This window comes from Leopardus geoffroyi, chromosome C3 (genome assembly GCF_018350155.1).
Source record: "Leopardus geoffroyi isolate Oge1 chromosome C3, O.geoffroyi_Oge1_pat1.0, whole genome shotgun sequence".
Lineage (NCBI taxonomy): Eukaryota > Metazoa > Chordata > Mammalia > Carnivora > Felidae > Leopardus > Leopardus geoffroyi.
Window position 1 is genome coordinate 101,412,823 of NC_059338.1, and position 26,890 is coordinate 101,439,712.

Genomic DNA, 26,890 nt, shown 5'->3' on the forward strand with positions numbered 1-26,890 from the left:
ATATTTCTACTGTGACGTACCTAACTAAAATTGCTGACTTTAAACAAAGTCAGGAACTAGTTGAATCACATTTCTGTATACTGTTTTTAAAATAGTCGTGTCTTTATTTCCTTGTAGTTTATTAGAACATAAAATCTTAGAAATGGAGGGAAAGCACAAGGAAGAGTTGGACACCTTAAAAGAAGAGAGAGAGAATCTTCAAGTCTTGGTTACTCGTCAAACATACATTATTCAGGAACTGGAGAAACAATTGAACAGAGCCACCAACAATAATAGTGTCCTTCAGAAGCAGCAGCTGGAACTGATGGATACTGTGCATAACCTCGTCAGCCTTTGCACTAAAGAAGGTGGTAAGAATTTCTTCAGTGTGGCATAGTAGATACTTGATTTAACATGGAGCAAGTAAATATTCAATATAACTTTCTTGGTTGTATTGATTGCTGTATAAAAGCAGTAAAAAGAACATTAGTCTCAGAAGCATTTCATGAAATTTGCACTCACAATTTTCTCATTTTTTAACTTCAGAGAATGTATTCATAAGCTCAAATTGGTGAATTCACAATATATTCACTAAAAGAATGTGCTGGTTTTTTTCTTTCTTGCTTGCTCTTAGATAAAATCTGAAATACTGTCATAGATAAATATTTGATGTCATGGTGGTAGACATTTAAATATAGAGGGCAGAAATTAGCCAATATTCAAGGTTGATTCAGAGTCCTGGGGAGAGTTTCAGGAAGATTCCCATATTAAAGCTAATGTTAAATATTTCTTTTGTAGAGGGGGAGAAAGAGGAGTCGCCTGCAGGGAAAAGGAGATATAAAAGTTACCAATAACTATTGTGAAGGAGAAAGAATCTTTATTGTTAAAGGCTTTTATTAAGATAACTCATGTTTAGTCCTGTGTGGAGAAGACCTAACCAGAACATCCAGGCATATTTATTCTGGGGTGTCTTTGTGACAATGGAAGTGCAATTTTTTTAATTCCAGTATAGTTAACATATATAGTTATATTAGTTTCAGGTGTTGGAAATACAAATTTTTAATATGATTGGAATATCTGGAGCCATTTGACCATTGACAATATTTAGGCCTATGTGTCTTCAGAAAATATTTATCCATTTGCAAGGCCCCACCCAACGATTATTGAATGAATGCCTCTGGGTGTGCTTATCCACTTCACACAGATCCTCTCCCTAGCCTCAGGAGGGCTCTTCAAAGTTTGAAGCTTAAAGTCATCTGTAGTGGTGCTTCGCTAATCAGCCTTTCTCTGAGTGAAGATGCAAAGAATCGTAAATAGTGATGAGTGAAAGAGACCACTTCCATCTGAAAGCTATGGTTGTCACTAAACTGTGGCTTATGTGACCATTCACATGGTGGTTCAGTGTGCATATGCAGTACACAGACTCCTTTAATTTAACAGTGGGCTTGACTTATATGAAAAATTAGCTCTATTCCATGCTTTCATGTATAGATACGAATATAGATGATAATTCCATCTGAAGTGATCTTGTTTTAAAGACATTTCACATTTCTCTATTACACTCCATTACCTTGAATTCTATCTCCTTTAGATAGTCTAAACAAGTCCTTCATATACTTTGTAAGGAATATATTTAAACAGTAAGTTCCCAGAGCTCCATTTGGGTGTACTTAGAAATGTGATTGGGAAGGAAAAAACCTGCTAATCAGTCAGCGCCTGCCAAAACCTTGAATTAGAGTCCACTGGAAAGAAAGCATGGTATGATTTTGCCAGAGAATTTTAATAGAGCTCATGAGTATTTAGAAATTAAGTATTAATATGAGACATATCTATTCTCATATTGAACTGAATACATTAGGGGGAACATTGAAAACATATTTTTCTTATCATCCTGAGACTTAAAGCACATGGAGTTGAGTATTTCTTTCTTTTTTTTTTTCCATGATGTTAGAAATATCAAGCCCTGGTGATTCTCACAGAGCTCATATGTCTGCCTGCTTATCATAATTTCACTTCTTTTCTGAGTATTTGTCTAACAAATATGTCGTTAAACTTTTAGAGGCATGGGTGGGAGTGACTGCAAAAATAAAATTCCTGGCTGGGTTTGGAGTTTGGGTGCAACGTCAGGCAACCAAACATCTGTTCGAGAAACATTTATTAAACAATTATGATCCTAATAGATGCTACCCATCACATACACTCAGGGTAGAAGAAAAGTAACTATATCTCTTTTGTCATATAGCATATCCAAAACAAATAAAAATAATAGAGACAACTTGTCTAATACTTCTCTTGATATTTATTTTCCTTTTAATGATACAATCCTAAAATGAATTCCAATTTAATTACAGGACTTGTGATCCTCATGTAACTCTATTGCCCCATTTTTCCAATGGGTTCTGTGCTCTTATAACCATCGGTTTTATTTGCTTCTTGCTAATCTTTGTTTTAATTCTGTAGTTAAGCATTCTAACTAAATATTTGATCATTTAAGGACTCATAGATGACACAAAATGGAAATGCCTCTTATTGAGGTATCCATCAAGATTTTAATTCTCTGCATATCTTCATTTTCACTGGTGCCTTAGTCTTCAGTTATGGTGAATATAAAATTTTAAATGATGCATATATCATAATACTGGATTAAATATCAGTCACTAAAATGAATTTTTTTTCATTTTAATTCTAAAACATATAAGTAAACCCTTTCCCAACTTTTGTGACCAACAACTTATTTATCAAATGGATTTATTATTTATCAAAGGATTATATGCAAATATTCTACTTTTAAATTTAAATATATGCACGTACATCTAAATCAATATATCACAATAAATGCATAAATTTTTTAAAATATATATTTTAAAAATTCAAAGAGAATTCTTCTGAAAGCTTTTCCAAAATCCTCATGAGCTGTGTTAATGATAAAAAAGCCAAAATGTTTAATTGACTTTAAGGGTCCTCTGTTTCCAACTTTACCCAGTCACTTCTGGAGACGGCCTGAACATATCACTACAAAGTAAGAGAAGAAATTTTTAGTGCATTTTCTCTGTCATCGGCAACTAATTTAACCTTTATGAGGTGTTTCATCATTTTGTAAAGTCAGGATAATTGTGTGTACTTCTTAGTGATAGGGAAAGGATTAAGTTAGGTACTGCATGTAAAGGCAAACAGCACATGACATAGTTGACTCATTAAACTTTAGTTCTTTCTTTCTCTTCCAAGTAACAAGATTCAGTTAAACACAAATTTATTAAGTGCTATCTATAAGCAAAATTTCTTTCATGGAAATTGTCTGAACACAATGCTCAAGAGTTGAGAATCATCCAAACTCTTTCTTTTAGCTTTTGTTTTCTTGTCTAAAAGGGGATCATAATGCATACCTGATGAGTTTATAGTAAATTAAAAGACATTTTTATAAAACATATAGCATCAGTGCCCATCCATAGTAAATGCTGAAAAAATTGTAGTTAGTTTCATTTTTATGGCTTCTAAAGTGCTTAAAACTCACTAAAGTTACATGATAAAAACATTCTTAGGAAGTGCCAGCTGGAAATTTATCATTTCCCCAAACGTGTTCAGCCCAGGAATTGTGAATCCATCTTTGCACGTAGGGATTATTTTTGTTTAGTTTCACAGAACTTTTCCTACTAAAATATCTAATGTCATAAGATGCATTTAAACTAAGTACAATTTTTGACAAACACATTTTCTTAAATAATTCACCAACCTGTCCTCTTCTTGTTCCAAACAGGCAATAGTGGTATTTTAGGCAAATAATCATTTCAAACTGAATTGCATCCATTTTGTAAGTCTTCTGGGTAAGATACTTTTTTTTGTCTTACCTTTGTCTGCAGACATTTGGTCACATTTATTCTTAGAAACATTACCCACTAAAAAAATATTGCCCTCAATGTTATCATAGCGTCAAAACTTAGCTGATTGCTTCATGGTTTTGGCAATTCACAGTTATTGCTGGACTTAAAAAGTTTACATTGATAATGGCATGGAAACAAGGCTTTGCATTCTTTTGGGAAGGATAGTCAGGGGCTGTGACTGTCAGACATTCACCATTCATATTTCTGTTCAGAAGTGATTAAACCATCACCACGTACATTGAGCACACACAAGGGAAACATATTATGTGATCAAGAATTTAATTCGTAACAGTGCACTAAAAAAGAAAGAGAGTAAAAAAAGAAAATAGTATTTAGCCTCCACCCTCCACCATGGGCTGGTTTTCTTACTGTCTAAATCAGCTTGGAGCATACTTCTGCTATACCAAGGTACGATTAATAAATTTATCCATTCACTTAAAAATAGTTATACAGCAACTGTTATGTTTCTTATTCCCTTCTGGGTATAAGAATATTCCTCTCATCCATTTCTATTTAGCAAATATTTTCTGAGTTCTTGTTATATAGCAGATGGGGTTTGGACCACTGGGTAGAGAGAAAAGATGTAATTCAGTCCTTAGTGTCAAGGAAACTAGAGTTTGGTGGGGAGAGAGACAGATAAACACACAATGACATTTCATAAACATTTGGTAGAGGTGAGGCCAACATGCCAGGACACTAGTGAAATATACAAGAGAAACATTAAAATCATGACAGAGACATGATGAGGGCAGAATACAGCATCTACAGTCTTAAGGATGTTGTTGAGTGCTTACTATGATTCAGGCATTGCTTAAACTCTAAGTGTATTAACTTAGTCCCCACAATAACAGTATGAGGTAACTACTATGGTTCATCCCATACCTAAATGTGTAGCCTAAATCTCAGAATCAAAGCCAGGAAGACAGTGAAATGTGGAGTTAGAGAGGTAAACTGAAGGAGATCAAGGAAACTGCATATTTTTTTCTCTGAAAGCAAAAGGGGGTCATGCTAATATATGAGGACAATATTGACATTTGCATTTTAGAAAAATTACCCAAGTCACATTGTAGGAAGAATGTATTGGAGAGTTGGTAAGCTTGGAAGTAGAAGGACCAGATAGGTGTGTTTGCCATTTTTTAAATATTAGCAAATATTTGGAGAGTAAATACAACCTTCTGAGCCCTTTGCATATATTAACTCATTCAGTTCTGATAACAGCTCTTTAAGCATGTGCCCTTATTAGCTTTATTTGACAGATAAGGAGACTAAGCATAGAGAGGTAAATAATTTCTAAATATCACACTGCTAGCAAACAAGCAAGCTGAGATTTGAACCCAGAGTCTGATTCTCGAGCCTGTATGTTATCTAATATACTATGATGGGGAAGGAAGAGAAAGAGTTGATAGTGGTTTTCACCCGATTCTCAAAAGGATTCCCTAGGAGAGAAATAATGAAGTCAGATTCAAAGGGGGAAAATGGAAAGACAGATGGAGGGGAAATTTGTGAACAAAAAGAATCAGAATCAACAAGAAATAAAGACCTATTAGAAATAGAGTCAAATACAACTTTTAATTTTCTACTTTGAGTAACTGGTGGGATGTTGATGACATTCCTTAAAATCAGCAACATGTAAAGAGAAACAGGTATAAGGGGGAAACATAATGAGTTTAGTTTGGGGCATATTGACTGAGGTGACTATGGAAAATTAGAATCTGGAAGTCAGAGAAATAGGAATATGGAATTCAAGAGTGAAATCTGGATGACTGCATAGACTGCTGTGTCCTCACAACGTGGTAAGTCCGTGCAGCAAGTGAAATCATTAAAAGTGCATATAAAGCAATGACTCAACCATTTGGGGGGTTGTAGATCCACTAGAGAATCTGATAAAAACTAGCCTACCATTCCTTCTCGCTTAGTGCAAACACTCAGGTACAAGCTTATGTGTAATTTTAAAGAATTTACATGGTAAGATTATGAACCCAGTTTAAAATCATAAGAGTGTAAAATCAAAGAGAGAAAATTGAGAGTTCTGTAAGGGATGGCCAAAAAGAGACCAAAAAGAAAACAGAATTAGGGAGGAAAAAAACAGTAGTGAACAGTGTTATGGCAGAGAGACAAGACTGCTATGAAATGTCTTGTCTTAATGGCAAATAAGCAGAAAGGCCAAAAAAAAAAAAAAGGCGGACTGAGACGTGAACTTAAACTGAGATGTGGAATGTGGCTTCCTATAGGGAGAGTTTGGTTGCATGTATGGCTCAATTGCATGGGCAAGAGCCTGGGATGCTTGGGTGTCTGACTCTTGACCTGGGCTAAGGTCATGATTTCATGATTTTTTGAGTTCAAGCCCCACATTGGGGTTCTGCACTGTGCTTAGCATTCTCTCTCTCCTCACCTTCCCCTCTCTCTCCCTTTTCCTCCCCCTCTCTCTCTTTCTCTCTCTCAAAATAAATAAATACACTTTAAAAAATAAATTAACATGAGCAAGAAGAAGTGAAAGCAAAAAAATATTATCTGCCCACACCCAGCAAACTGGCCTGTGAAAGGACAGGGAGCAGTGTGTGTTGGGATGTACACAGGACAGAGAGGAGTAAAAGAAACTTAAATACCGAGAGACGTGCACATGTTTGTTTAGGTCCCTAATATGAAGCGCAAATTTCAAATTATAAGGAGCTTCTCAGGCAGCTCATTAAAATAAAAAATAAAAATATATTAAAAAACTTCTTTCACATCATGTGAAAGACATAATGATGGGTACTATAAATTTTTAAGTGATCTATATTATTTTGTTTAAAATATCTTTCCCAGAGGCTGATTGCCGTGGTATGGAACTTCTGATCATTATTTTCAGTCCTCTGGCCTTCTGAAAAGGGGAAATGAGGCATTTCTTTCTTTCCCAGTGCTGAGGAGACATTTGGTTCTGTTCTCAGAACAGAATAATTCTACCATCTGAAAGGAATTTACCTCCCGTGTAGTGTCTATTGAGTTTGTGAAGTAAATCATTCAGTCAAGGGATGAGATAGTTTGAACTCCTGCAAGTCCCTTGAGTTAAGAATGATTCTAAAAACATCACAAGCAATGGGAGGAAATTAAAACTTTTTGAATGTCACTTATATAAACATTGATAAAAATAGAATATATCATTTTCATTGACTGAGTAAAATATTTGGGTTTTCGTTGACTACTTGTAATGCACAATTTAACATTAGGTAGAAAGAGAAAGAAAAATACAGGAAGTCATCTGCTGAACACCACAGTGAGCACTTGTTCCCATTTAATGAGGGAAATGCTTTATCTTGACAGAAAATTATATGTCAAACATTTACAATTTCCTTAAAATGAACCACACTTTCTAGCACTTCCTTTCATAAAACCCAATGGCTTTAAGGGGAAAGTGACTGTTTATTTTTGGAAATGGTATATTTCTCCTTTTCGATGGAGCATGTTATCTGCCTTTTGAAAAGTTGTAATTTCTGTGGAAAAAAATTGCGTGAATAGCAGATAGTGAAACTCATGATAGCAAAATAAAAAATAGTACAGCCTTTGACCTCTCCCATGAATCATTTCAAAACCACATCTTTTGGGGGAGACTTGATATTTTGTGGTTAATTCTCTTTTGGAATTAGAGTTTCAGCTTCAGAAACTGAACTATCTCACACACACACACACACACACACACACATGCACAAAAGTGTTGCCTTGATGTTCCAACATTTCGACTTGAGTAAACTCCATTTCTTCTTCTCTTCTGCTTTCATGATCTGATTGATTAAAGCAAAGAAGCAGAAAATATTTTTTTAAGTTTATTTATTTTGAAAGAGAGAGAGCACACATGCACATGATCAGGAGAGGGTCAGAGAGAGAGAATCCCAAGCAGGCTCTGCACTGTCACTGCAGAGCCCGATGTGGGGTTCAAACTCACGACTGGGAGATCATGACCTGAGCTGAAATCAAAAGTCAGATGCTTAACTGTCTGAGCAACCCAGATGCCTTGAAGCACAAAATATTTTTAATAGAATTCCAACTAAGTCATTTCCTGGACTCATCCACACTCAAGTTGAACTGAACAAGTATTTCCTGAGTCTAGGGATGTAATAGAGCAGTGGTTACTTATAGATAAGCTATGGTACTTAACGCTGAGTTCAAGTGATACCTATAATTACCTGGAGAGAGAGAAAAAATTTTTATTAACATAATTTAGTACGTATGCATCACATCAACCATACAGTGAAACCCTCATGAAATGTCTTCAGCTTTAAGAAGGGAGAAAGATGAAATAAAACCTGAGAAATACAACAACTATACAGTTAAGCTTAAATACATATAAACAAAATAATATTGATTTTTAGCATTTAAAGAACCTTTAAAACTATTGATAAAAAACATTTTTAGTTTCCTATTGGAGCTTGTCATTTATTTTCAACTAAAGAATATCAACATCATAATTAAATACACTGGAATCTCATCTTACTACTGGCTTGGATGTTCACATTCTGAGTGGGACCATCTCCTATGAGGAATCACATTAATATGTGACCTACTAAGAGCCATGTATCTTTTTAATGAATTTATGATAAAGTTAAATAATTAAATTAAATACCAATTAAGCCAAACCTCTTTTTCTTTTTATTTATTTATTTATTTATTTATTTATTTAGAGAGACAGAAAGAGAGAGAGAAAGAAAAAAAATATGAGTGGGGGAGGGGCAAAGAGTGGGGGAGAAAGAGAATCCCAAGCAGGATCCTCGCTATCAGTTCAGATCTCGACACGGAGCTTGATCTCATGACCCTGAGATCATGACCTGAGCCAAAATCAAGAGTTGGATGCTTAACCAACTGAGCCACCCAGGTGCCCCAAGCCAAACCTCTTTTAATATATGTGTTTTTTGTGTCTTTGCATATACTCATAATTATTTTTTTTTTTATTTATTTTTTTTTTCAACGTTTATTTATTTTTGGGACAGAGAGAGACAGAGCATGAACGGGGGAGGGGCAGAGAGAGAGGGAGACACAGAATTGGAAATAGGCTCCAGGCTCTGAGCCATCAGCCCAGAGCCTGACGCGGGGCTCGAACTCACGGACCGCGAGATCGTGACCTGGCTGAAGTCGGACGCTTAACCGACTGCGCCACCCAGGCGCCCCAACTCATAATTATTTTAAGTTGTGAACATTCTGTTTTCATAGCAAGCATGAGTTCCTTTAGAGTAGTGAATTTGAACTTTGGGTTTAATTTTAAGTGGAGATTTGGTTCTAAAGTGGAGGCCCATTGTTGTGGCCTCATATACACAATTACAAATGCACAAGTAAACTGAATCCCAACCATAATTAATCCTCCAGCTCATCTCCCTAGAGTTAGGTTACCTTAGACTGAGATGGTTACCTAACCAGTGTCTTGGATCCGCTGTGACATATGACATTTAGAGGGCAAGGCATGGTGGTCTAGAAGGAATAGGAATGAGGGCATCTGAGTTCTAGCCCCAGCTCTGCTGCCAGGTTGCTTCATATAAAAGTACCACACACCTTAGTGTTTGATGGCCTAGACAAATCCACACATTTTATGACTCATATCAATCATTCCGTTTCTTCTCTTGGTTTTGTATCACATCTGATGACTAGGGAAATCCCAACTTCAGAATACAACCTTAGCATGGCAGTCAAGTATTATTTTTCAAGTATATTTTACCATAAGAGTAAGAATCAAAGTGACATACCTCTGGTGACCGTCAGTCTTTATTTATTTAAAACTTGAAGTGTTATGGTGTTGTGTTATGGGGTTTTTTTGTGTGTCAGTTTTCAAAAGCATCTGGCAACTGATTTCCATTTTACAGCATTGCCCAAGGACTTTCAGTCCATTTTTAATGACTTTTGCTGAAATTACTTAATTTGTCTACTTAAAACAAAACACAAAAGATGCCCTTTAAGCTTTCCCACATGCATGAGAAATCTTTTGTTCAAAACCAATATATTCCAGTCAGGCCAAAAACATTACATGGGAAATTAACACACGTGAAACACCTGACATATTTTTGTTAACGGAATGACCTTCTGAACAAATGGCAAGGGTCATGTAGCACTTATAACTGCCCATCAGGGTGCCCAAAAGGATAACACAGAAATAATTTTTGTGAAAAATGAGTATTGCTTGTTTAAACAAAGGTTGTGTGTAAATCCCTTTTCAATTTTCTATTCTTTTTTTCCCCATTCTTTGCTATGTTAAGGGTAATATGCATTAAATATACACTCATGTGTATACACACACACATACACACATACACGTGTATGTATGTGTGTATATATATATATATATATACATGTGTATATTCATTAAATATACATTCATATATATATGTATATATATATATATGAGTCATTTCACATTAGAAGAGCATTGGAAATTTTTAAATACACTAATCAAACTAGAGTACAAATATGTAGAATTAGCTTGATGCTTCATTATTCTACCCTAAAAAAACACCATAAAATTAGCAGTCTACCTATGGCATAAGGTGGTTTGCATGTCCACATAGATTTAACAGTTTATGCACTTTATGCATACACCTCAATATTATTAAAAATGTACATGCCTATAATTATACGTATGGGTAATATATTCTCCAGATAATTAAAATGTACCTCATTAAGTAGTAAAATGTTAAGAAAATTAAAAAATATTGTGATAGTAAATTTTCTGCATTGTTTTCATCTTCTCCTTTTTCATAAAAAATTGAATAAAACCAAAGCTTTTAATAATTTAATTCATTATATTCAGCATGACTTAATTTGCATCATAATACAATGCCATTGAAAAAGTATATAATTTGTCCCTCGTACACTGCCCAAACTCTTCTCATTTCTTATTTTTGCCTACTTTTAAGATTACTGTCTCTTCCTCCTACACACAAAAACCCTTTTGATTATCATTTTTGTTGTTGTTGTCTTCATGCCTTATTCTAGAAGATGAACACAAACACACTGCCACACAAATACCCACACATATGCTTACTCTCCCTTTCCCCACTAGCGCGTCCTTTATACTTGTCACTTCAGCAAATAGTTCAGAGGCTAGAAGATCAAGTAACTAGGCTTGTGAGAATAGTGTCTAAGACTAATGGAGGTAGACTTTGGTCAGCACAATTTTTAGGATATAGATATTATGAAATCCAATGTAACTGCTCAGGCAACTCTTATTTCCTAATCCTCTGTTAGCTTCTGAATTTGTGGGCCACCAGTGCTCCGCATTTCTGCTGAGAATTCCCATCTCACAGATAATTCTGCTACGTGTTCCTTTCTTCTCTTCTCAACAGTTTTTCTTCTTTCTTGTCTTTTCTGCCCCCTGTCACTCTTCCAGTACTTCTTGCTTCCATGAGAAGAGTCTGTAGCCATCCAGAATTAAGGCCTGTCCTGATTTACCCAAGTCCCTGGATATGACCTTGTCAGCTGAGATAGGTATTGCTGGGGACTCTGTGACAGATAGTCACTGGAGTCCTATTTGAGTTTGACTTCACTCCAGGGGCCAGTAAGAAGTAGTTAAGTTAAAGAATCTCACTACTTAAAAGTTTTGGTGAAGTTAGAAAACATCTCTGAGCCTCAGTTTCCTCATATATACAACATATTGATAAATATACCGCATGAGGTATTTATGAGGACTAATGAAACAAAGCATATACAACATACTTGGCTCACAAAATTCAGAGATGAACACATAGTAAGTGGGCTAGTTACTAATACTAGTATGCCAATTGATTTTATTATGATCATGATTATTATAGTTCCACCAAGAAGATGATGGCTAGTTATCTATAAAATATACACATACACAGAATAGGGTTTTTTTTTTAGAAAAAAAATTTTTAACAAAAATTTTAGTTAAAATTATAATGTAGCAAGTGAATGATGTTCAAGTGTTCTCTTATACCAGGATTAGAGGGACTGTGGGGAAAAGAATAGTAGATTTTTTTAAAAAGAAACTTTTAGCTACTTACCTAAAGACTTCAGGTGTACTCTATATAGTACATATATACACATAAATACATATAATATAAATATGCTACATTAAACTGTATGTAATTGCCATTTTTGTAGGTTAAACCAATCATGCTGAGATGTCAACCCCCAGATATTTAGGTTCATATGCATATCTTTTATATAAAATAAAGTGCCAACTTGGAAATTTTCAGTTCAGAAGCCTCAAGCTTTTATGTATTTAAGTAGCTATACATATGTGATATGTATTTATAGAGTCACTGGTAAGTTTTGCTCACCTTCATACCCACCCACACAATATTGAAATGTTGAATATTGCCTGTAAACCTTTTAATTTTCCACACCCTAGAAATGTAAGGTATTATCTTCTCCTATTTCTAAAAGTCCTTTCAAATAAATTAGGAATCTAGAGAGCGTCTTCAAATGGCTTTTCCATGAGATGTCCACACACCTGGCTGAAAAGAATAGAATCTAATCAATCAGTTGTTTGCTTGTTTGCACCTTATCAGATATGGTGATTTACTTATCCATATGCTCAGTTAAGTTCAGTAACCTGTCACATTGAAAAATTATGGATTTAGGGTCGGTTCCTGTACTGTGCTCTCTGTAGTGATGATGGTCTAATAAGTAACATAAGGATTATCCTTAAACCAATAACTTGATCCACATATATTCTGATGTTTGCTAAATACTAGAGGTAGGAGTCATTAGCCACATCTAAGATTTTAAAGGAATAAAGAATTTATCCCTTTAAAGCAACTTATTAGGAAATTAGTAGAATCAAGGCCTTCAGCTTTTTACATTGTTTTTGGTAGCAAAGGCTAATTGCCTTCTGTGTTCTGTACTAGGTTTCCTGTGACTCAGAATTACCAATTCCACATTCCAGGAAGTTTTTTCTTGAGGGTTCATCTGAATTGAAGTGACCCTCCTCCTAAGCTTTATGGTTCTTCCCTCCAGTCAGCCCAGTGGCAGACATGCCATCTGGATTGAAATTCATTGGGCAAATAAAAGGCAGAGCCAGATAAAGTCAACAGTTGCTACAATCAGGGTCTCAGGTGTCTTATTGACTGAATGTTGGCTGGTGAAAGACATACATGCACCTGCTTGTGTTCCTATTCTTAACCTTTAGATCATGGAGATTAGCCTATAGAGATAAGGCTAAATGAAAAGAATGAATAATGATTCTTTCCTGAGACTTTCTAGATTTATTTGCTGATAATTGGTGTGCATAAAGTCTTTGAATTGCCATACCAGGCTTTTAAAATTAAGTTCAGATAAATGTTTTACACGTTTTATTCACTCAACTGTTATCTCTTCTGGACAGCCTTTCCCAAGTTTACCTGACAGATAGAATATATTCTCCCTAAATATTCCCAATGAATTTGACACATATATCCAAAATAAAAATTGTGCATTATCTCTCTTTGGTGCTGTAGTTAAGCTGCTAACATTATAGCTCTAGAAGCTGTTGCTAGTCATCTTGTGACCAGGTAGAGAGTCATCAACTGAGTCAAAAAGAAAAAAAAAAAAGGCATGAAACCAGTTCCTGTTCATTTCTTTGAAACCTGGTTATGCTTTACCTAAAACTCGGTTCTAGATTGTTTATGATTGAATAAATTAACTTTTTGCTTAAGGTAGCTTGAATTGAGTTCTCCTCTACATGGAAGGTACTAATCATGGATACAGCTATCATGAGTTATCATGGAAGACCTACTAATGAAAGACCTACTATGTATAGTAGGTCTTGTAGGTCTTTCTCCCATCACACTGTGATTACGTTAAGAGAAGATTGTGGTTTTCTTATGTTTGTATCTTTACTGTCTAGGAAAAGTCATGCACATAGAAGATGTTCAAGCAATATTTGTTGAGTAAATTAATATAGCATAGATTAAACTAAGAGGGGACAGGAGGCAAGCTTTTAAATTGAAAAACCAATTAAAAAGCCACCGTCTATTTGTTTTATATTTAGGCTTTCATTATTTTTTAACTGGTGGCAGCTGAGGGAGAGTAGTGGGACTAGTAAGGAAAAGAGAGAACACAGAATTTGGAAGGAAATATTAAGCAACATTAAGCAAATGAAAGTTGAGGTAGCAGTAGGAGCTGCCCAATAGACAAACAGAAATATGGATCTGGAGGTCAAGAGAGATGCAAACATACAATGTCAAAATGCTTATATCTTAGAAAGCTTTTATGTAGAAGTTTGAAGCCATGACAGATAGCTTGCAAAAAGAGCAAATGTATAAGAAATAGAGATCTGAGAGTAGAATCTTAGTCAATATCTATATGGTAGGTGAAGAGAGGAAGGGAACTCAATGAAGATGAAAGGGAAAGGACAATTAGAGAATAGTAAAGGGACCAAGAGAGATCAACACAAAAGGCAAGGGAAAAGGTAGGCAAAGCCGGCTTCTGTAGTATGGGTGAATAAGGTGGAGGAGATATCAAATGACTTTGGTCTTCTTAGTAAACCATAAAACAAGGTCATGTATAAAGAATGAGAGATGATAGAAGTAAGATTTAGCCTTGGAAAAGTGGAAAGGTCTGAAGTACACTTTTCAGGAAGTATAATAGAAAATCTATTAGAAAGGACCAAGGGTTTGACTGAGCAGCATGGAGAACATAGCTGCGTTTAGAAAACATGCATTTGGATGTCATTAAATAGCCTCATTTTAGTGTTTGCCATCTGGAAGCAGGGGTGAGAGAATGAAAAAATGTCCTTCCTTGAGTTGGAATTTATCCATGCAAGGGATTAGTAGAGAAAAGGACAGTGGGTGGAGAGCACCATGAATTCCACCTGAACTGTTTTTAATGCCTGACTCTGTGATAGAAGTTAGGAAGAAAGGAAAGCAAGGAAGGCTTAGTAAGGGACTGATAGTAATGGAGGGCATCCAGACTCAATTAGTGGAAAGACAGACTCATTAAGAATTAAAGAATGGAAGAGGAAAAGAAAATAGTGTGTGATCAAAGAGGGAACTTTTAGATATAAAGATTAATTTTTTAATTCATGCTTTTAAACCAGTCTGTTATTATAAAAAATTTAAACTACTCTGACAGATAGATTAGCACCTCAATAAGGTTTCCAGTTCACTCCCCCTGGCTCTGTCCAGTTGATGCTTGTTATATCCTCCGCCACCGTGTTTTCCATATCCATCTCTTGTCACTTACCATGAATTCCTCCAGATATCATCTTCTATTTTTTATTAATTTTATTATTAATTTATTTTTTATTAATTTTATTAATTTATTAATTTTTTGAAACTCAAGATCCCCTATAAAAATGTATCCTTAGTTCTGACACTTGTAATGTTCATTAAATTCATCTTTTTATTGTTTTCCTATGTTTTAAAATGTTTACTATGTGCCCAGTATTATAATATGTAGCTGTACATCTCTAGTAATTAACAAAGAAAATAATTAGTCATGCAAATTAAAGTCATGGAATTAAAACCTTTATTAACAATGGGTTATTAAATACATTTCATCTGAAATAATCTTTAAATTTTAACTGTTCAGAGGAAGTTTATATATGCAGCAAGATTAGATTACCTGGGTTTTTTTTTTTTAAGACTTTAACAATAGTATGATGTGATGCAGTCGATGAATAAAATAAAGCAGTTAGCCAACTCTGACAAGGAGAGGCCAGTTCAATATAATCCTAATGTAACCAATCAATTGTAACTCCCTAATATTTGGGCAGCTATAATGTTGGATTTGAGGGTGGAAGATCACTACTCCATTGGCTAGACTTGATGGCCTTTCCCAGCCTGCTAGTGTCCCTTCTATAAGAGAGAATAATAATATAGTGTTGCCATTAATCATATTATTATTATTACTGTAACATTAATAGTAACTACCACTTCTTGAGTTCTTAATATAATTCAGTCACTCTGTTTTGAGTAACATAATTCATACACTTGCCTCGGAGACATGTATAACTGCTCCACTTTGTAGTTTATAGAAGGGACCTTTTCCAAACGATAGTATATAATACAAATGTCAAAGGAGAGCTGTGAACAGAGCTTTTAAACTGATTTTAAATCCTTCAGTACTCTAAACTATGGCCTGGATCGAGCTTTCAAGCATAATATTTACTAATTAATAAGTAATTAAATACAAGAAGTCCAATTTTTCTGGAAAGAATGACTATTTCTTCTGCAAAGAATGTGTTTCTATTTTTCAAAAATGCCAAACCATATTTCAAGGAAATGAAATACCTTCATAAAGTTATGTTGCCATTGCAACAACAAGAACTCCACAGTATAACCATAGTACTATCTGTACCTTTTATGGTGGAATACTCAAAGCATTTTTCCAGTTATAAGACTTACATTCACAGTTTGGACATCACTTTTATACGATTAGTTTCCGGAAAAATAAAGTAATACTCAACGTTTTTCTTTTTTCTCTGTTATTGAAAACGTGTGTGGGTTTCCCTTTTCCCACACAAGGGCCTCTTCACCCACATCTTCCTGAAATGGAAAAGAAAAGAGGAGTGGGTGACAGGGAAGTGGGAAGGGTGCATATTCTCACTGCATAACTAAATAAGGGAGAGCAGGAAGTGGTCTATTCAGTAAGAGAAGCATTTTCTCCTTAGATAAGTGACTTTCTCCATTTCTTACCCAAAAAAGAAAACTGGGTTTACCGTTGAATTCCTCTTGACCACATCTTCCTGTGTTCATCTTCACAAAGGAGCGTAAATTTTTTTGGCATTTCTTTACATCCCCCCCCCCTTTTTTTGCATCTAATTTGGTTATTTTCAACTTTTTTCAACAGATTAAACATTTAGAATTTAGGAAGGTTTTGTTTAGTAGTCCATTAACTTAAAATAAGCAAGCACAAATGAACTGTGTTGATGTTTTTCAGAATATTACCTTTACATAACCCATCAACACACCCATTACAATTAAAGAGGGCTTTTGAACAAGCATTTATATATTCATTTTAAAATTGCTATTTGCATACATTCTGTGCAGTGCTTCTTCACTGTCATATGAATGTGTAGTCTTCTGATTACTTATTCTGTGTTGATATTGCAGCTGTAATTATTTATGTAAGTAGGCAAAACCATTAGCACAGATATGAGCTATACAGAAAACCATGACACTATTAAGTTATAATTCTGTATTTTTGTTATGGTAGTGTATCTGAGTGTATGTTTTATTTCCTTTAAATATAATTATTGTTGAAAGTTTGAAATATTTATACTGAGATAGTCATTCTTTGCACCAATTTAGACTTCCTAATTAATCACCTATAATTACCTATAAATTAGTACATTACCTATAAATTACCTATCAATTAATAACCTCATGCATCTTACATTTAAATCAGGCTAGTGTTTTAGATTGTTAGAGCATGTAAAATCAATTTTAAAACATTGTTAAATAATATACCTTTGATATTCTCGGTATAAAAGGCCATCGTGACTCAAAGTGATTGAAAGCAGGTATTTATTAAATAACATGAGACTTTAAGATCAAGATGATAAGATAATCCTAAAAAAACTTCTTGGAGGGGTTAATGCAACAAATTACTAACATATATATTTATTAGAAAATACTAATCATAAATATTTTATACATATGCCATGTGTATCTTTAGCAAAGGACTACTAAATATGAGTCATTTTTGTATTTTTATTTCACTAATGAGAACTTCATAATGGATGAAGTTCAATGAATAAACTTAAGTTCTCAGGAGAGCCTCTCTAATTAAATTTCCTTTTCCATTTGACTTCCACCCTTCACTGAACTCTTCCCCTATATAAGTTCATTTCAAACCTTACTCATTTGTGTTCTTTTATTTGTGTTTTATTGGCCTGATAGCTTAACTTCAGTCATTATATAAAAACCAAAGTTCAGTTCCCTTTTGTTTCTAGGTAAATTAGGTTAGAGGCTCTTTTCTACTTTCTAAATCTAATTATTTAAAAAAAATTTTTAAATAAAAATTTCTAGGAGCTTATCAGTCTAAAGCCACAGAAAAACAATACTACGTACTTTAGCATTTTAAACCTCCATACTGTATTTTTATGTTTGAATTTGTGATCTTTATCTCTTCCTCCTCCAGAAATGCTCTAGCATTTTTTAAAAGTTTCCTATGAAATGTAGGTGAGAACATTTTAGAAATTTTGCAAGAAAATTGACATAATTATTGCCAGTTAGAGGTGTTACACCATCACGTCATTTGTCCCTTGAATTGATGTTCTAGAAGTTATAGAGAAAAACAGGATTTAAGGAATTAAGCAAAATATAAAAAAGTGTTCAGTTAGAAATGGCTCTACAGATTTTTCCATTACTTTTGTAATTTTGTGAGTCAGGTCAGATCTATTATTGTCTTTATGATTTATTTGTCAGTAAATGCAATATTGACATTTGTTTGGAGGAAATAAAGGCTTGCTTAGTTATAGTTGGAGTCCATTTGGGTACTAATGGTACTGATATTCTTGTTCACATATTGCAATTTTTTTTTTTTTGCAGTTTTACTAAAGGGAGGAAAAAAAGAGGAAGAGAAACCATTTAGAGACTGTGCAGATGTATATCAAGCTGGTTTTAATAAAAGTGGAATCTACACTATTTATATTAATAATATGCCAGAACCCAAAAAGGTAAAACCAGAAGTGTTTGTTTACGAGATGTAAAGCAGATCCTAGTTGAATTGCTGAATAATCAGATTGATTTGTGGGCTTGTTAAACTGAAAATATATATGCCTGAGCTCTTTTCTCCCAAAGATATTGTTTGCCAGGTCCATAAAAGATGAAAACCCTATTGTACAGACCTCCCCCAACCCCACACCTCCTGTCCCTCTTTCACAAAGTTTTCTATTTATCCTCTGTTCATTTCTGGGTTGTCCCATTGCTCATAAATGCTTGCCTTGCATAGATTACATGTTGAAGTAGTATGCACTTCAAGTACACGGAGAAGAGTTAGGAGCAATCTTCAAAGTCCCAAGGACCCAGATGGCACATATCATGTACAGTCCAGATACTTGTAGAGGGGGAACCAGGGTCATATAACTGTTTGCAGAATCATTGCTCCTATTAGGGTGGGAGAAACGTATTCTATCTTAACTCACAATCTTGATAGGATTTGCTTTTCATGTTTACCTAAAAGAGTAGGTTGGATGATAGGATTCATCAGTATGTTGAGTAAGATCCAAAGTAAACTTTGAAGCAAACACTATGTTCCTGCTGTCATATCTCCTTTATATATGCTTTTCCCCTATTTATTCATTAAATCATCCATCCGTTCCTTCACTCAATACATATTCAGTGAGTGTCATTCATCAGTCCCTGCCTAGGGACACAATATAGAACAAACAGATCCCTCTCTAGTGGTGAAGACAGACAGTTACACAGATAATTACAACATACTGTGGAGATGTAGGGATTGAGACAGTCTGTTTGAAGCAGAATGTATGGAGAGCCTTGAGGAGAGCCATGCTCTTTGACATGTAAAAGCTTTATGTAGCCCAAGGTGCCAAGAGGGACCCAAAGCTCCAGGAAGACCACCTGCCTTTGTAATGTTCCATGCTCAAAAGATGAAACAACTTTCCTCTTCTCTTTGCCCCACCTAAATTACCAGTCCCATGTCCTCATTTCCTGTGGATACTGAGCAAGTGTTCTTAGAAGGCCTTTCCTAATTCCCTCAAGCAGCTTTGAATGACTTTCTCACCAGCAGGGTTCTACAAGGCAAGGACTGTGCCTTTTTTGTCTTTGATTTTCTGGGACCCAGCACAGTGTCTGGCACATAGCAAGTCTTCAGTAAATATGTGTTTGAATGAATGAATAAATGACCTTCTGATGATAATACCAACACTTCCATGTAGTATACAGTAAGTCAGTCTAATTTAGTCTTCTTGATTATTAGTCTCTTTCGATGGGTGAAAGAAATGCATCTTAGAGACCAGTGTGCCAGATGTTACATCATTGTCAAGAGCAGAGTCTGGACTCTCCAAACATCCTGTGTCTCCTCATTTCAGTAAGGATTAGTGGTTTAAGTTAGCTCAGTGTTTTTTGTTTTTTTTTCCATTTCCTCGGACAAAAATTTCTTCTAAAAGAGTCCTTTCATGCTGTTCTATAATGAGGAAGGGTTGGGGGGGGGGGGAGTTCCATACATTGCTACCTGGGCCACCCACCAAAGAAGTTTAGTTTCACCTGTTTTTCATTTGGGGCTTCTGTGAAAAACCTCACTTAAAAGTGCTCCATGGATTAAAAGGGGGAAAAAAACTGTGAAGGTACAATGGTGACTCTGGTAGTAAAGGGAAGAGGGTAACTTATTGTAAAGGGAAACATTTTGAATCCTTTGGATCTTATGATAATGAAGCCTTCTTACTATACTTGCTGATATCTTAAAAGAATACTTAAGCGTAAATTCAATTGGTATTGAATTTACACATGTATACACATCCACATACTCACACACCATCCATAGTAGTGTTTAAGTGTATCAGAAACTGTCCTGGGAGAGAGGAGTGGAGCTAACAGAAATACTCTATCATTTACCTACAGTATTCCCCAAGACCTGAAAGAATCCCCAAATTATTGTCAGTTCCACTAAAATAGAATTTGACTATAACAATAAAGTTATCTAAAAATATTAAGTGACCTTCCTTTAGACATCTAATGATTCTGTGACATATATGAATATAAAAATAAAACAAGTTTTAAGGTTTTTAGATTAACATTCACACTTTCAGAATCCTTTTCACTCTATCACCCAGTACTGTCACATGGCCCTGGGTTTTGGCAGAGAGGACATTACAAATAAAGTTTTGATCATTTCATGTATTTTAATTCATGTATAACTACCAGCAGTTTGAGATACAAATGATGCACAGGCTGTTTCAGAATCACTGCTCCTGTTAGGACGGAAGAAAAATATACTATCTTAACTCATAATCTTGAACAAATTTGCTTTTAATATTTACATAAAAGAGTGGGTTGGAGAATTCAGTTCACTAGTTCACTGGCTGACTTCTGTGTTGGTTTCATCAGGATAGCATGATTTCAACCTGCACCTCTGCAAAATGGTGGATTTTGCATGTGATGGAGCTTCAGGGTTGTTCCTGAATAAATTACATCTAAAATATTAAATTCACAAGTGCCAAATATCTGCTTAGTCAAGCTTTAAGGTTTGGGCCTAAGAAAAAATAATAGCCTGAGCAGGTTAGCAATAATATCAGTATAAACGTATAAGAGGCAAATTTTTATCACTGTGGAGACAGCCCCAGAGGAAGGAAGTTCACATGTTGTCTGGTCAGGACTATCATGAGATTTTAGTTTTATTGGAAATAGCAGAGCATAGTGGGAGAAAGCGATCACTGAACAGAAAGAAGAAAGACTTCGGCTTTCTTCTTGACTTGGGTGTTCCTTCCTTTGTTTTATTCTTTCCCCTTTATGATCACAGATCCTCTCACAAGTACTAATGCAGTTCTATTATGGAAACTTTAGATTGATAAACCTGTGCTTTTTCATACATAGCAATTTTTTAAAATCTCATTTAGCATGGCATTAGTAAGAAAAATTATTGTATGACTTTTCCCTAGTATAATTTAGAAGCTGGTCAATACAGGAATTCAAATGCATTCACAGTTTGCCAGGTCTATTCTAAGCACTTTAGATGTAAAAACTCATTTGTTGACTCTTTTCAATAACTCTATGGGATAGGTGCTCCCATTGTCCCTATTTTAGAAAAATAACTTGCCCAAATCACATAGTAAGTATCGAACACAGGCTTTGTAATAAAGGCATCAACTCCAGGCAGTATCTCTTGGGGGCGGCGGAGTAGAGTACAGCGGAGAGGGAGCTAAGTAAGATAATTGTGTTTGTTTTCTTGGTGACTAAAGTTGCACCATTTATATTTTTTAAATATGAACCTATGTGAGTGACACAGGAGAGGGTTTATTATCATAAAATTGATTCATGTTCTGATTATAAGCCACCCTGCTCCTTTCTACCTTATAATCTCACTTTCTTCTCCTATGTTGATATAAATCATTGGAGTTCTCTATAAAAATGCTTGGAAAATGCATCAGATGTTCACTCTTCTGAGTAGATTGTGCTTTGTAGATCTAAAATTCAGTGCTACATTTGGATATGCTTGGCACAATCTTTGCTTATTGTAATGCTTGCAGAAACTCTAGCTCTAGCAAGGGTAAGAAACTTAAGGCCAGCCTATAAAAATAAAACAAAAAGTTCATTTATGTAAGATATGGGATATGGACCAATCAACAAAATTGAGCTATTAGGCAGTTGACACAAACTATTACAAAGTGTTCATCTTTTAGGCAGAGTAAGAGTTGCAAGCATACAGAATTGTTTTATAGTTATTTTTCGGACATCACTCCCTTCCAAGAAATAATGTCTGCAAAGATCAGTGTTATCTTTTCAAATGAGATGTAGAAGTCAAAGGCAGTTTCCTAGGACTATTTAATTTTTCAAGCAGATGAAATACAAGGATCAGATCATTCATGTATTTATTTTTTACTTTTGTGTTTCTAATGACTGTGGTTATTTTTCTCTCTGAATTATCTTCAATGCATAGTAGTAGGAAGTAGGATTTTTCCTTTCATTTCATGAGTTTCTAAAACCAAATTCTTTATAGCCAGTTTAGTTTAATCCAAAAAACCAAACCATTAAATCATAACTCTGCTTATTGTAAAATATTAAAAATTTGTTTCTGAATTATAAGTCCCCTAATTCTTGGAAAAGGACCATAGCAAATGTGTTGAGCCTTTTTTTATTTAAGTTTATGGAAAAATAATTAACATCCTCAAGCCTAATCATTCCAACTTGTATGGAGCATAAAACCATAAGAACTATGTGAATGAAATTTCCTTTTTTTGTTTGGGTTTAAATCTCTGTATTATGTTAAAAGGTATTTAATGCTTGAAAGCTTTGACCTTGCCTGGGATAGGAGCCAGTTCAATCTTTTCTTGGATAGAGTTAAGCCCAAGTCATATGATCAGTAAATACAACAGGCATTGTAAATGTAGTAGGGCCCTTGTCTCCAGGAAGGACACCACCAGATAGCACAGACCACACAATATTGGCGAATGAACTTTTCAAGTCCTTTCATGTCAAATCTTTTGAAATCAACCACCTATTTTCTTAAACTTCCTTCATCTGTTAAGCATAGGCTTTTTTGTTTTTCTTCTGACTAGAAATAACATGTTTGGTGTTTTTTTTTTTTTTTTTTTTGGCTATAGTGAATCCAACTTCTTAAATAGATATATAATAAAAAGTAGCATGCTCAAAAATTAGTGGTGTCAATATTATTATATTTATATTAGATATTATATTACTATATTAATTATAAGTATATAAAATATATAAACTATATTAATATAACATATTATTAAGCTGGTAATCATAAGGACAATTTATTGAACTGCCATGGATTTTGACTTTGTACATTTCATATTATTCTTATTATAAACAAATTATATGCAATGGTAATTATAATAGTAAACTATAGTATAATATGTAAGATATTACAGAAAATATGTGCTGTAATATGTAAGATATTATACAGATTATATAATGCATAATGTAAACACATACTATCTCCTATGTAAAATACATCTATGAGATGAGAGTAATGACAAAGCCTATTATGTGCCAGGCACTATTTGAAAAATTCTACATGCACTGACTCATTTAGTCTTTGCAAAGATCTAAGCGATAGAGAGAAAAGAGTGGAGATTTGAACACAGGCAATTTGACACCCAGGTCCCAGCCCCTAACCAATATGTGATTCATCTCTATTGTGATCATAGTCCACAATGGCAACTATTATCATTGCTGTTATTATTAAGTCAGAATAAGAATTGTGGAGCATATGTCCAACCTGTTACCTTCTCTGCACCTCAGCTTCCAACCTGGTAATCTGCCTGAGTAACCTCTCTCTCTCCACGTAGCTCTGACTCTCTCTGGTCTTTATCTAAGAAGTGCTTGTAGAACATCTTAACATTCTCAAGTTACTGAATACATTTGTTTAAAAGGAAATTTCTTTGTCTAAAATTTGTGAATGATTTTAAAACTTTGTCTAGGCTTTTAATAACATAGATAATAGTAATAACAAAACTGTGAAGAATAGTTTTCTCTACTCAACATGTATTTACAAATGTAGTTATTCCTTTCCCTGAGTATATAAGTTTGCAAACACAGTTTAGCAAACTTCCAGGCAATCAGTGTCCATTAAAAAATAAAAATCTGGAAAAAATTCTGGCAGGGTAAACCAATTAAGGCAGGGTAAAACTTTAATTAAGAAACAAATGACATTAGGAGTGCCTGGGTGGCTCAGCCGGTTGAGTATCCAACTTCAGCTCAGGTCATGATCTCGTGGTTTGTGAGTTCGAGCCCCGCGTCGGGCTCTGTGCTGACAGCTCAGAGCCTGGAGCTTGCTTCGGATTGTGTGTCTTCCTCTCTCTCTGCCCCTCTCCCACTCTTTCTCTCTGTCAAAAATAAATAAACATTAAAAATTAAAAAAAAAAAAAGAAACAAATGACACTAGTTTCCTCTAGCGAAATGTTTCCTTGACACTTTCAATTACTCTTATTAAATATCATCAGTAAAATTCCACCTTGGCCACTTGAATCACCACCTATGCCTTCTTTAACCTGTGCCATCTGGATTTTATTATCATTGGAATCCTGCAGTTGTCTCCTCAAGGTCACAAATGACTCCTTCATTTTAAATTTAAGTGTGCATTTTCTTAATCCTTATTTCTCTTGACTTCTCTGGAATATTTGATTAAGTGGATCACTTCCCCGAATCAAAATCTATCCCCAACTTTCACTGCATTCTGTTGATCAGGTTTTCCTATTTTATCTTTCCTTCTTGCATCTTCATTTATTCAACAGATACTCATTTAGTATATGCTATAGGCTAGGCCCTGTTCTAGGCAGTGGAGACAGTGACAAATAAGATGAAGTCCCTGCCTACCTAAAGGTTATTGATGTATTTTACCTCCATCAACCCATTCTTGGATCCTTCTCCTTCCCCACATATACATGTTTTTCCACCTTTTATTTCTTCAAATAATCCATTTCCATGCTCTTAGCCACTGCTTTTAATCAGATTACTCCCAGTATAATTTTGAATTAGGTAGACATGAGGTTCAAATCCTAGATCCAGTACTTCTTATTAATAATAGCCATTAGTAAGTTACTGAAACACTCTAAGCACTGTTTTTTTTCATCTGAAGAATAGAGATAATAATCATATCTATGTCATTATTGTGAGATAAGTTAGAAAATACGTATATAGTGTTTAAATTATCTAGCACTAAAGAGAAAGCATGCTATTGTTATTGGTGATTGCTTTCTAATAAGCAAATTTAGTCTCTAATAAGACTTATTAAATAAATAAATAAATAAATAAATAAATAAATAAATAAGACTTATTAAAACTTATTAGTTTCTAATAAGCAAATTTAGTCTCTTACCCATATTCTTATCCTTGTGGTCAACCTCCACTAGATCGTTTGCAGCTGTTCATTAAACCACCCCCTCCTTTTGGATGACTATGCTACCTCAAATTCTATGTGTCTTTTCTTGTATGTTAGCTCTCCACTTAAATTGTTCATTTAGATCACTGTCTGTATCTTCTTCAGGTCACTAGAGTTGAAAATTATGAACTCCTACATCTCCATAAGCCTACAGCAACAATCACTATTGAAACGTCTAGGCATTTTGAGGACAAGATCCAGTTTTTCTTCATCATAGTATACCCAAGTGTAAAACAGAATCAATGCCCCAAAATGCTGTTTGAGTAAAAACTAAATGAATGAATCAGTTAGAATTGGGGAGGAGGAAAGAGTAGCTAGAGGTTGGGTTGAGGCCAAAGAGTGGGTACAGATTGGTTAAGGGATTAGTAGAAGGGGAACCTTGGGACAGGGAGTGGAATTTCCATTTATAATCTTGGATGTGGGTCAATTCCTAGGGACAATAAAGATACACTGATGGGTGACTGTTGTGAAATTAGAGGAAGAGCCCTCTGGAGAGCAGTTTGCTTAATTTATATGCTCCCAAAGAGGCATCTGTCTCATAGTTCCTTTCACTCTGAGGAAGTACATGGACAATTTGTCCTTTGAATGACAGTTGTTGCCATTGTTTTCATACCCCTTAGCCATTTGTGCTCCAGACAGGGCTTCAGGGAAAACGCTTGAGGTTTTTCCTTTACTCAGACTTAGCACTGTGCCCACACAGCCTGTCTGCCACTGTTGCATCATATCTATACCTTTAGCCAGACTCCACAATGCATTAGCAGTCAACTGCCAGGGGAATGGTGTTCTCCATGTCTAGGACCTTGAATAATCAAACTGCCACATCCCTACTACATCAATTACAGTGATTACTCTCTGAAGATAATCCTGTTACAGATATGTTTCTCTCCCTGGGTGGACTCTGGGGGAAATGAATCAATTTCTAAATAAATACTATTGTTTTAGAGTAATTGAAATGAGTATAAGTCTTTGATAGCATTGGCTAACTTTCCACAGGGGGAAGAAATGCTTGTCACACTCAAAAGGAATATAGTATGTCATATTCTCCTATTATTGTTCATGACAAAAGTTTAAGCAAATAATATGTTCTCCATATGCTGTGGACCAAATTTTGCCTCTAATGTAATACTGTGAACCATCAAGACTAATGATTGTAGTATGTAACTATACAGGAGTTAATGTGCAATGAAATATGTAATAGCTAAATATATATGATTTTTAATTATCTTTTCAAAATCATTATTATTATTATTATTACCATTTCAATTAATTAAATATTTAAGAATTCTGAGTCTTATGTTTTGGCAATAAAGTGGTCTGTAATTTTAGAAACCTAGATAGCATTTTTTAAAATTGAACATACATAAGTGCCTATTACCATTCAAGATAAAACTTCTTAAAAATTTTTTTATAATCTGACACTGAGACAATTTTCAGCTCACTGATTTAAATTTTTACAGGCAATTTAAGTAATTGATGGAACGTAATCAGAAACAATTCTAATATAAAACTAAATACCCAATAAGATATCTAAACCAAGATTTTTCACA

General features: G+C 34.7%; 1 protein-coding gene across 6 annotated transcripts in view; it reads left to right on the top strand.

The window, feature by feature from the left end:
* ANGPT1 (angiopoietin 1) overlaps positions 1-26,890 on the top strand; it is a 249,925-nt gene that overhangs the window by 174,745 nt on the left and 48,290 nt on the right. For 5 of the 6 annotated variants that reach the window (XM_045453903.1, XM_045453904.1, XM_045453901.1 and 2 more), the window contains 2 exons: positions 118-350; positions 18,311-18,438. In XM_045453903.1, coding sequence (XP_045309859.1) covers positions 118-350; positions 18,311-18,438 — 361 coding nt within the window. The remainder of the gene's footprint in view (positions 1-117; positions 351-18,310; positions 18,439-26,890) is intronic. The other variant, XM_045453902.1, reaches the window with a different exon arrangement.